The 12322-nt window shown below is 46.7% G+C and overlaps 1 protein-coding gene across 2 annotated transcripts in view; it reads right to left on the bottom strand.

Moving 5' to 3' along the window:
* The window catches only part of ANTXR2 (ANTXR cell adhesion molecule 2), a 76178-nt gene that overhangs the window by 42242 nt on the left and 21614 nt on the right, over positions 1-12322 (bottom strand). For both annotated transcript variants that reach the window (XM_058024798.1, XM_058024799.1), the window contains exons 8-10: positions 10519-10579; positions 9462-9557; positions 6744-6813 (exon numbers count right to left, since the gene is read on the bottom strand). In XM_058024798.1, the coding sequence (XP_057880781.1) occupies positions 6744-6813; positions 9462-9557; positions 10519-10579 (227 nt within the window). The remainder of the gene's footprint in view (positions 1-6743; positions 6814-9461; positions 9558-10518; positions 10580-12322) is intronic.

The raw sequence follows: 12322 nt of genomic DNA, 5'->3' as shown, positions 1-12322 counted from the left end.
CACTTAAGTTCCACACACCTTTCTCAGCACTCGTTCAGACAGGCAAAGAGATGTTTTCCACAATTCCATGACCCTAAGTTCTGGCCTTGTCTGACTAAACAGGTGATGATGTGTGTGTACCTGTGTGCACTGGAAATCAGGGGGATTTGTGTACTTCAATATTTGTGGGTGAAACACCTGGAGGGTTGTCAGGGGCATCTTTTGAATGTGAGTTTGGACTTTGTGGTAAGACAGACTGTCTCAGGTTACTGCTGTTGTTTGTCCATGTGGTAGAACAGGGTGAGATAAAGGTGAGGTGTAACCTGCAGGTATGCCTGAGGTACCAAGTAACCTGGCATTGCAGAGGGGTGTTGGGTGAGCACCCAGCAAGTTCCAGAGTTACATGTGTGTGAGGGCAGTGGGACTGCTGGATGCATCCAGCTGGGAGAGGTGTGGCTGGGCTGTGCTGCCAACACTGGGCCAGTAAGGTGTGACACTGGCTGCTAGGTCAGGTGTAATTACAAGCTCGTGGCCTACTTGCTTTTGAGGCTTGCACTGTTAGAGGGAGGTACAACTGTGCCATGCTAACATGAGGCACTGGCATTTGGTGTGGGAATGTCAGTGTGTCAGCCCCAGCACCAGAGTGCGTCCTCTGAGAGCATTAATGGTGCCGGATTGGCTTGCATGCTATTCAGATATTTATTTTGTGTTTGCTTGAAGAATCAGGCCAATGTTTTTGAAAGCACATTTAACTATACCATATGCCTACTTAAATCATCCCTATCAAACAAGTTGTGGGTTGGTGCTCTGGTTCATTCTGTTCTGTTTTCTCTCCCTTCCCAATGTGTTTATGTGTATTTATCCAATTTGCTCTGTTCCTCGTGCCAAATGGCAGGTCTGAGATCCCAGCCAGGCAGGGGCAGCTGTGCTATTGTTGGTGTCTGACAAAACAGAGGTCATGGGCTGGGCCTGCAGCTCTAGCTCTAATGACAGCTTGTGTGGGACATAATGGGGCAGTTACAATGTAATCAGGGTTTCTGTGCCCTCAGAACCAGGAATAAACCTTAACTTACCCCTTGGTAACTTAGAACTTAAGTCTCATTTTTAAGATGTAATTCCTGGCAAATTAGCCTCTTGCAAAATATTCTGCTGCTTGTTTACTTCATTGTCATAACTCCTTCCTCTGTCTGGAAAACACCCAACTTTAAACAGCCCCACCACAAAAAGCCGACCTGAAAAATCAGGCAACAGTCTCAGTGGAAGAAAGGGTCTCTCCTGCATGGAACTGATCCCAGCTGTTCTCGTTTCTAAGACTGATGAGAGTTATGAGCTCTGCCAACCTAGGCAGTAACTGCCCATAGAAAGGAGTAGGCTTTTGTCCTCCACGGGAGGACTCTTCCTGCCCTGGAGGGTTGTTCCAAGTCCAGCCCAGCAGTTCCAGGCACTGACACAGCAAAGCGTGATCATTCCCAGTGCCCACTGTTCAGTAAGAGATCAGTCTGCAGGGCTAGGGAATTCTAAACTCTGTGCTCCTTGGGTGGCCTGACACTTTATCCCCTTTTCCTGCTGCCTTTCAGCCCAGCAGGCAGGAGTCTCTAAGCTATTGGGAAGGGTGTTCCTTGGAGCTGCACGCCAGCTCTGAGGCACCAGAACAGGCTGCAGTGGCTGGGCAGCTGAGGAGAGGAGGCACAAGTCCCTGGAGCCACTCGCGGAAGTACGCAGCTGCCACGAGGCTGCCTGGCTCTGGCTGCGGCACTGCCGTGCTGCTCGGCATGGAAAAGGGAGCGCTGGGGAAACAGCACATCTGTCACCCACACACAGCCACAGCCTCCACTCAGGGCAGCACCAGATGTGTTTATTCGGAGCATGTACTAACTAGCTACTTAATGGCTTAGAATTATTAGCCACAAGTTAATTAGGCAAACATAGTCACCATCAGTCACCTTACAAAGCATCGCTTCTTCAACACTGCTTTTACTTCCTGAGTGCCTTTATCAAGCACAGGAAACAGGAGGGGAAAACTACCAATTCCATAAAGGAGCTGCAGCAAGAAATAAATGTGTGAAAGGGGTCCACAGGGTCTTAATGAATGGAGTGTACAGGTAATGCCTTAGCTGAGCACCTATCCATGCTGCCAGCACAGTGGCACAGGGGAGGAAGCAGTGAGACTTAAGAGGCTGCAGCTGATGGGGAAGAAAAGGGACGTAACAGTGGAAAAAATTATTCCTTGGTATAGTTAAGTCAAATTTGCAAAGATTGGCTTCCCTGCTGCTGCGTGTACTGGGTATGTGCCTGGGGGGGTGCAAGTGCTTGCTTGGCATCCTGCCTGCGCAATGGATTTGGGACCACCACTGTCCCAAGGGAACGGGCTCTGGTTCCTCAAGATGCGAGACACAAAAGCAGTTGGTCAGTTCTTGACTCCCAGGTCACAGGCAGCAGTGCACGGAGTCAGGGCAGAAGAGGATCTATCTTTGGGTACTGGGAATAGTCAGGATCACTGGTTAGGAGCCTGCCATTCCATACAGCACCTTCCAGCTGCTCTCCAAAGGGACAGCTATCTAGAAACCCAGTGAGGTCATCTGAAGGATAGAGCCCACAATCCGTTCATCTTCTCTGTGTCTGTTTGCTTTCATGTGTCCATGCTCTTCCCCTTAAATCTGGTGCTAGTATTAATTAAAAAGGCACTTGAAAATGGGAAGCAAGATTCAAGATAGCCCTGTTCCACTGTCGTGGAAACATGCTGCACCTAGAAATCCTAGAGCCCCAAGAGCTATGTGAGGTGTGGGGGGTAACCTCATTTTGCAGATTACATCCTGCAATGCTGTGTGCTTTGTGCCAAGCGAGCTGCCCCAGACTCCATCAGCTCCTTGCAAACTGCAGGTAACCGAGAATTTGGCAATACAGTCATTTTCCTTCCTACCACCCAGCAAATAACTCCTATTGAATCTTTGCTCTTTAAGTGCCACCAGCTGTTTGTGTTGGACAGGATGTAGGAAGCGATAAATGGAAGCTGAAGACAGCAGGGCTTGAAGAGAGGGCAAATAAGGTCATTAATAGCAGCAGTGTGGACTGTCCTACCTTGGCATGCAAGCTGAGGTACCTGAGAGAAATTTTGCTTACACTCAGGTTTTGGCTGGGATTTTTCTTTTTTGGCTCTGTTATTCCTTTAGCTTCCAAGCCCAAGGAGAAGGGTGCTGCATTCTCCAGTCCCAGCAAAACCTGACTTCAAGTGCAGGATGCACGAAGATGGAAGCTGGCCAGCACTGCAGCTGCATGAAAAAAACAGCCTTCTGTAGTTCCCTGAACTATTTTAAGAACAATGACAATTCCTCAGCCTGTTGGTTCAGTTTGAATAATCCACTGCCTAGCCTACATCCATCCGTTCTTGCCTGGCTTAGAGGAGAGTCTGCACAAGATTGGATGTTTTCAGTAGGCACCATCAGAACCAAAATGTTAATGTGATTTCCCAGTGAGAAATGAGAGCTCAAATAGACTGAGATAAGTAGTAGTCATATAACTATTCAGTAGAAGCATTCCAGTAAAGCAGTGTTTATTTGTGCTAGTTTGAACTGCAGTTATTGTCACCCACTCACCTAATAAAAGCAAATTTGTAAGTGTTCAGGCAGTGCAAGAAATGTTGGTTTTCCCACTGGCATTTCCATGCAAGGCACAAGGGCTCACCCAAGCAGAAGCCAGCTGGAAGTGAAGCCAAGCCTACAGACAGATTGTTCTGAATGCAAACTCACAGAGCTTAGGGCAGTGAGAGAGCAGAAGTGAAACTAGCAGGGAATGTGGAATTGTAAATATCACAGTTTTTCCTGTACTAGTGTTCAGGGCTAGTGATCTGAGCAGTCTCTTGAAAGAGACAAAGGCTCTGATTGCCCTCGGAGGCACAATGGCTACAGAAAGATGTACAGTAAGGGAGAGGTCACAGCCACCTCTGGCTTGGTTAGATTCTCTCAAGCTGTGGCAGGAAAACAAATCCAAGTCTCTGCTGAAAAGGGGAACTGATTTTCTCAAAATATTCTGAGCCCTTCAAAACGTGACTTTTAAATGGGCAGTGCAGTAGAATCAGAGTTCTGCTTACTAACCAGCTTGACTGTGTTGTGGCATCTGCCATCACAGTGCAGAGCTGATCTCTCAAAGCAATTCAAGCTGGGTTAGCCTCCTCGCCTTCCTGCCAGGTGTATGTGTACTTTCCCTTTCTGCTTTATTTCAAATTCGTAACGTGTTTTATAAGGCATGGGGTGCTTGTGTGAAAATCGTGAATAATTGTCAGCCGTTAGCTGATCAGGAGCCTTTTAAGTGGGCTGGGTTTGTAAGCAGACTATGGAATTTTGCACTTTAGAAGCAGCATGACAAGAAGGGATTTTAAATGGCACAGGCAGCACAGTCATGTTGTCACCCAACCTAAGGATGATACATCCATCTGCTACAGGGTACTGTGGAAAAGCAGACTGAAAAAAATGCTTGGTTTAATCTACAGCTGGCACTTGGGAAGCTCCAGACTCAATGCAGCCAACAGCTGGGAAGGAAGCAGAAACACAGCATGGCCCAATTCCAGGAGAGTACGGGCTCACCAACCCAACATCCTGAATACTTTGGCATTTTATCTATTTCAAACAGCTTATTGCTCTGCATGTGAAAACTGCTAATTCATCAGGCAACAAGAAGTGTCTCCAATTAGGGAAAAATACAATGAAACCTGTTACATGAGTCTTGACTGTTCACCCAGAAACTAAGCTTGCTGTGTGGCTTTTAAATCTGCAGCTAACTCAGACTGCTTGTGTTCTCTTAAATCCACCCAAAAGAGCACTAGAAAAGAACAGAGCGGTTGTTGCTACATTAGTGACTAATATTAGCTCCACTACATGAGGAATTACTGGGAGATATCCAGCACTAGTCTAGGCTGTGCCAATGGGAAGTCAAGAGTTGAAGTACGTACATATCTTTCATAGCTGTCAGTCTTCTGCACAGTAAACTGCTCAGCTCTGGGGCAGAGCTCCAACTCTTTCAATAGTATGTCAGGGAACTGTGTTTCACATGGTATCTTGGGAAAAGGTGTTTTCCTGTGAACCTGTAGAACTCCAACTGCATTGTGCTGAGGTGCATGATCCACACTGCATTTCCAGGGTGGCAGTTGTCTGCTTCAGTACCACTCCACAGTGTAAGGAAAAATGCAGCATGTGCAACTAACTTCCATGGCTTTACCTATGCAGACATGTCACACACTTCACATGCCTTTGGCAGGACTGGCTGTTTATGCACTCTGGGACAAACTGTGTGTGGAAAAGCCTTTACAGCCTCACCTTTTGGGGAGCTTCATACTGGGATTGTATGTCATGCATGCTTCATACTGGGAGTGTATGTGGTTTGCTACTGCTCTTCTGTTGTACAGTAACTGCCCTGAAATACCTGGCCTGGGGAGGAGGGGTTTAAACCCGACTGACTGGCATTGTCCTGATGACAAGATCAGTTCACTTACAACTGTGGTGGTGCTGACTGCTTTTAGCTGAGCCAGAGGCTGCAGAGCTGCAGCACTGTGGGATGCACAGGCCGCTCAGCAGGCACAGGGGACTGACACCCTGCTGCACGTGGCACAAGATGCATTGGTCACACAGCCATGTGAAAAGCAGCATCAGGAGACAGATCAGTATTGAATCCCTCACCCTCCCTCTGCTCTGTGCCTGCTCTCCCTGCCAGCCATGACACAGCTCGAGAGGCAGACCCTCTGGCCCCAGCCACCCCACTGGGGCCAGGCACTGAATGTTCTTGCTCCACAGCTTTCCAGCTTCCCTCCCCCAGCCTGCTGTCCAACACACAAACCAGATGTGCTTCTGGAGCTTTGCTGTCCATCTGACAGCACAACTGAGGCGGCTGACTGTTGCTCAAGTCAGAAATGTAGCTGCAGACCAGCCATCGATACAACACGCTTACCTCTTCAGCTCTGGAAGTGCCACACATCAAGGCCAGTGCAGAGCTGCTATGCTTCCCATTGGATTAGCACTAGCCTCATGCCTAGTAAGTCTCTGGGAATAACTACTTGACAAGCAGGGAGGAAGCCAACAGCCAAAGCCTTGGCCCTTCCCACAGGACCCAGATCTGATGTGCAGTCTTCTGATTTCAGATTAGCCTAGGGTCTTCAGAAATGTGCACAATGAAGCCCAAGTGATCATAAGGCCCTGAGGCACCTTTGAGTTGGAGAGGAGTAGGGAAGGATTAATTCTCCAAGGGCCAGAAGTAATGTGCAGTCCTGGCCGGTGACACTGAGAATAAGGCCAGAGCTGCAGTTTAGCCCCAGTGCTGGAGCTGTTAACTCACTGGATCAGGATGTGTGGAGCAGGGATACATGTCCTGACACCTAATTTTAATAATAGCTTGTAAGTGTCAGTGGTAATGTCATCTTTTTAACAGTGGGCCTGGAGATGATCTGGACGAGAGCATATTATGCCCTGTTAAAACAGCTAATCTGCATAGAACTTATGACAAGCCAGATCTTTTCAGTATTTCATAAACTGGCTGAATATTCATTTTTAAGGCACTGTCCAAATGGGTTTGGTCACAGATGACTACTCTAAGTCCACTCCAAAGCTGGCATATACACCAGGGAAATAACACAAGAATGGGAGGAAAAATGCAGCAACAAACCACCCCCTGTAAAAGCAACCAAATATTGCCTTCAACCAAACCCCTCCCAGTTAATGTCAGCTATAATGGTGCCAAATTCCAGCAAAACATGTGGTGGTATTTGGTTCAGTACTTACTGGCCACTTTTGTACAGGATCGGTGCAGGGCAGAGCAAAAAATCAGATTCTACTGTTTTAGGCCTTTCGTCTGAAAAACAAAAATCACACGAGCTTACTATGCTGTGCAGCTTAGGTGAGGAGCTGCCACATGAACGTGCTGTGAGCTCCCTCCATTCCCATGCTCCTTACTAGTCTGTCCTGGCTGAAACTGGCAGCAAGGCAGGCCCAAGGTAAGGAACAGGGAGCCCCAGAGCTGGCTGTAAATGCCAGGTGAGCCCATGTTACAGTGCTTATTGGAGCTACTCGAGTCAGCTCATGCTCTTCCAGAGAACACACTGCCTAGAATCAACACCGTCTTTGTGGAGAGTGAGAACACTATTAGTAGTTTCCTGGTAGCTGGAAGATGAAAGTTTGTTTCTAGTTGGCTCCATTCCTGTTGTTGCATTGCAGGACTGTTTTATTAGCTGTGACTTGAGTGTTTTTCTCCAGTGTTTCTTCTGCTTTTGAGTCTGTGTGATTGGCAAACCTCTTACACTTACAAAGCACCTATCTGTAGAGTACATGAAGCACTTATTTGTAGAGCCTTGTGTCCAGTACAGCATTTCTGTTCTTCAGATGTGAGGAGGGGAGGATGGAGCTTTTTTGCCTCACGTGTTTGGTAAGCTGGGGAAAATCCAGCTCCTATGTGCAGAGCCATCAGCCTGAACTTCCCCACGGCAGGACTGATGATTTCTGTGCAAGGACTATTTCCTGACTGTGGGGTGAAAGCAGATAACTGATCTGCCAGATCAACTTGGAGATGACTCTGTCCTGCATTTCAGGAACAGGCAGACAGACAAGCAGTTCAGGGGCAGCTGAAGGAGGAGCTGTTGGCATAAATGAGCTTTTCATATGTGCTATAATCTGCACTGACTGCTTGGCCTAGATTTGGGGCTAGTTGTGAGGTGGGGAAGAGGGATTAGCACATTGCCATATGTTTTTGTCTTAATGGTATGTTTCATAGATTATTTTTCTATCCCACAGCTCCATTTGGCAGGTTTCCTTTCTAGCATTTGGTAATGGTTCTTTATAAATGCAGAACGAGGAAGATGCCAAATGCATCCTTTAAAAGCAGGGGAGCTGACACAGTAAGGGTGTGCTCAGAGGCTGGTCCTAGAGAGAGCCCAGGCTCTCAGTGAGGGCAGCTCCAACACCAGCAGATTCTTGCCCGAGTGCCCTCACGTACTGAGGGTTCTGCAGAGGGCCAGTCTTATGCAGAGGAGACTGCAATGACATGAGAATGGCTGTCCTTCTCTTGAGACCATCTCCTTCCTCCTGCTACTGCTCCAAGTGCCCTCCCTGTCTTCCTGTTCATCCTGGCTCCACTGGACCCCTTTAGGCTTCCTCTGAACCAGGCATTCAGAGTCCAGCACAGAGCTGCAGAGAATGACCTCATGTACTGTGGGAAGGACCACCTGGAATGTCCCACTTGAAATGTTCCTGCTTTCTTCCTGTACTACTCTCCAGCAGCTCGCTGTTGTCCATTGCTGAAGACATGGACCAGGGGCATGTAGCAGGCCCTGGCAAGACCCCATAGAGCAGATTGTGTTTTTGTAATCAATACATCACTGTGCCATCCCCCTACCCTCATGTGCTTCAGCACACCCCTTTCTGAAGCCAAGAAAAAACAAGCAGCCCAGAGCTGTAGTTGGCAATTCTCACATCAGATGGTAGCAAGTGTTTGTGGGCAATGGGAAGCAGAGGTGACAATTGTAATGGAAACTGAAGGGGAAATTATACAAGCGAATTGACTTACATAGGCTGCCTGCATCCAGAACTACTGGGTTATCCTGTTATTCTGCCAAATTATTGTAGGTATTTAACAGGCAGGAGAAACTGGCAACCCACTCCATTATATACAATATCCAGGGTAAGGAAGAAAGTGCACTGGAAAAACAAATTCGATTGTGAAGGAATTTAAGACAGGCTAATATAGAAATCAGACAGTAGGCAGGGAAAAAATCAGTTGTAGATTTTCCTTCAACGTCTTTTTTGGTTTTTTTTTTTTCCAGTCTAGCTGGCTTCTATGGAATTCTGTTCAGAGCTATGGGTTTGATGTACATATCCTAGCCATCCATTTGAGCTTCTGGATACAAAAAGCCAACTCACATATAAGCTAGAGGAAAGTGCCAGTACAAGGTGGTGGTCACCATCTGAAACAGAATTGCTTTGTGCTATGGCTGCAGTCAGCCCTGATGCTGGGCAGACAGAGCTCATGGACCATGACAAAACACACCACTGCTCTGACCTGGCCTTTCTCTGTGCTGCTGCAGGAGGAGGACTGACGTGCCCCTGAACCCCACAGCACACCTGGCACACCACCCAGGACCGGCAGAGACCTTGCAAAAAGCAAGGTAAGTGCCTCTAGGAATTGCAATGAGATGCCTTGGCCAGGATTCACTGCAGAAAGGGACTTCAGTCAGTACACTGCAGCCACAGGTTGGTTCATCAGCAAACATCTGCTTGCCCAAACATCAGGAGCCAAACACTTCTCACCATGCTAATGCCCACAGTGAGGGGGTTGCCAACACTGCTCACAGCTGAAGGCACCTGTGAAACAGCTTTCCTCCCTTTACTAATCCTCAGAGCTTTCCTGCTCTCCTCCTCTTGGCTATTTTTCTCTTTGAGTTGTTATGAGCTGAGGTAACTGCAGAACTGCAGGATTAGAGGCAGGAGATGGCAAATGCCTGCACTTACGGATTGTTGTTCCGTTCACTTGATAGGTACAGGTCACACTGTCGCTTCTCCCACCGAGGGTTAAGCCGCTTCCTCTGAGAACAACCTGAAACTCCTCTGGAGGGGAAAGCAAACACACAAAATCACCAAACTGCAGTGCACTGCAGAAAGCTGCACTTAGACCAGGGCAACTTCACTTAGTCTGCAATAAACAAAGCACAACATAGTTAATGCTTCCAACTTAGTGAGATCTCCTTTTTCCTGAACCTTTGTACTGAATTCTCCTTATAAATTGGTAGAGGCACGATTTGTTCCCAAATCTCTATTGAGACAGCCCTCTGAAACTAGAAGCAGATTCAGGCTATCAGCATGATCTGGGGCTCAGCTGCACAGTAAGACACAGTTTCTCGGTGAATGAGAAATGAGAAATAGGGGACTCAGAAGAAGAAGAAGACTCCCCAAACCCAGATGAGGCTCACTTGAGGTACCAGATGAAGAAAACATTTCTCCTTAGTACTATTTCTCTGCAAGTTGCCCAAGGGCCATGCTCTCTGTGAGCTGTGCAGAGGAGGAGTGAAGAGTTTTTATACCAGGGCTGCTGACTTCATCCAGAGCATCCACATTTTCACAAAAATATCCAAGTAATGTTTAGCAACTACTTTATTTTGATGGATCTCCAACTATGTGTGGATTATGAAGCTTAGAAAGAAGACAAGGCCTTAAAATTCTGTGCAGCTCTTCTATTTCATTAATATATTTCCCTTGCTGCCCAAAAAATGCAGTCATGTGCTTTGTTCTTACACTCCACAGATTTTGGGGCAGATTTGACACAAGTGCAGAGCAGACTCATGGGAGAGGGGCAGGTAAATGTTCTCCAACCTCCACCTGCATCACCCAAGCTATGGAAGGACGCCCTGGTGGACAGCTCCTCTGAGGAGAACCAAGAAGGCAACAGAGAAATCTCATGTTTCTTTAACTTGAGGACTTAAGTTAGAAAGGCTTTATTCCTTTGCATAAAATAGGGGGAAATCACAGTCCTATAATAATGGAACAGAATATTAAAATTATAAAATCTTACCTCCTACACAGACACTGGATGGCTCCAAATATAAAATCTCAGTGCAGGATTGTTTCAAAACCTATTGCAAAGGAGGAAACAATCACAAATAGGTTTCATAGCACTACTTCAATGAGCAATCTTAGTTTAAAACAAATGCTTTTCCATAGAACACACACAGAGCTACAGGTTTGGTTTGCTAAGTCTGACTTTGCAGGACACTGCCTGGAGCATGAGCAGCTCTTGCACACCTGCAAGAGTCAGTCAAGTCTAGCAGTGCCTAAGGCTTGGATTAGTTTGTTAAACCCTGGAGTACCTTTGAAATATAATGATGTCCAGATCCCTATCCTGATTTTCCATGCACCCCAATCCTAATGTTTAAGCCAAAAATGAATCACAAGGAGCCTGATCCAAAACCTAATCCAGTGAAAAGCAGTGTTCCAACAATGAAGCCTGGTCCAGCCAAGTGCACGTTATTGCTGGTGCTGGCACCTTGCCCTGCGTGGAGAGGCAGAGTGACAGCGTGTTCCTGACTGCACTGCCTGCCCTTGGACAGGGATCTCACTTCAGCTCTGCCTGCTGTATGTGGTATTTTTAGCAGTCATTCCTAAACATTCTGTGGCATCAGTTCAGCTCCCTGCAATCATGTGTACAGCAGAGAGTCCTGTTACTGTCCCCTCTCTAGCTCCACTTGCCAGGTGTGTGCCTGCTGCTGAGCTGCCCTGATTCCTAGGCATGTCCCTCTGTCTTACTCTTAACTCCTGCCTTCCTCTCAGTAGGACTCCTTACACTCTATGATGTTTCCCAGTGGTTTCTGTTGCTACATACCCAGGCCCAGCAGAAACAATCATGCGGGCACTGTTCTGACAAGAAGCACACCAAGCTCCAAGACAGAGAGGAGCCTCACTGAACACTTCCCGTGTTGCCTCTCTCCCCACAAACTGTTATGCACAAATTCATCTTTTAGTGCTTTAAAACCCCTGTTAAAAATTAAGTGGTATTTTAAAAAATGGAGATGTGTATTTGGATGAGACGCAGCAACAGAGATCTTAGGAAAGAATGTAGCCCAGAGTTCACTGCAAGCCAAGCAGTTCACATTAGCTGAGGATCTTGCTTCCAAAAAAGGGCTTTAGCCTCTTGATTCCTATTGCAGTGTGGAGAGAAGTTATCCGTGGCTTGGCTGGGGAATATTTTGTATAACGTTTTATTCCTTTGCTGTAAAAGCATGTTCAGTTGTTTTCACTGAAGAGTCAGATAAATAGCTCAAGTGAAGCTGAGACTAGATGCCAGCTTTATGTGAAGCACAGATTGAGCAGTTGGCACAGAATTCAATAATTTTGTTTTTAGAGGGAGAACTTTCCAACCCCTGTCCTGGCCCCATTTGCCCAGTGTTTGAGGAAAGGTCACTGGTATGACCTGGAGGCTGGGGAGAGGGGAAGACAGTGTGGGACTTCCCTTGCAAATCAGTAGTTCTCGGGTTTCATTACATCCCAGGGTGAATTTTCTAACACTGTGCTTCCAAATGCAATATAAATCAGGAAAAAACCTACCTGGATATATTTAACTACCTTTGGATTTAGGAACAAACTGGGAGGGGCAGACATGACAACTCCAATTGAGCTAAAATACAGTGTAGCTAAAATGATGACAAATCACAAAAAAAGCAAATTTCAATGCAAGGGTCAGGATACACTGACTTCCTGCATGGAATCCATTTTCATGCATGCTCTTGGCTAAAGCAGAAAATACCAGATGTTAATACTGCTCTAGAAATAACTGCTTCAACAATAATTTTTCATAATTTTTATTACTGCTGTCCTTTGCT

The sequence above is a fragment of the Melospiza georgiana genome, chromosome 5 (genome assembly GCF_028018845.1).
Source record: "Melospiza georgiana isolate bMelGeo1 chromosome 5, bMelGeo1.pri, whole genome shotgun sequence".
Classification (NCBI taxonomy): domain Eukaryota; kingdom Metazoa; phylum Chordata; class Aves; order Passeriformes; family Passerellidae; genus Melospiza; species Melospiza georgiana.
Note: the sequence above shows the minus strand (reverse complement) of the source record. Positions and strands in the feature narration are given on the sequence as shown.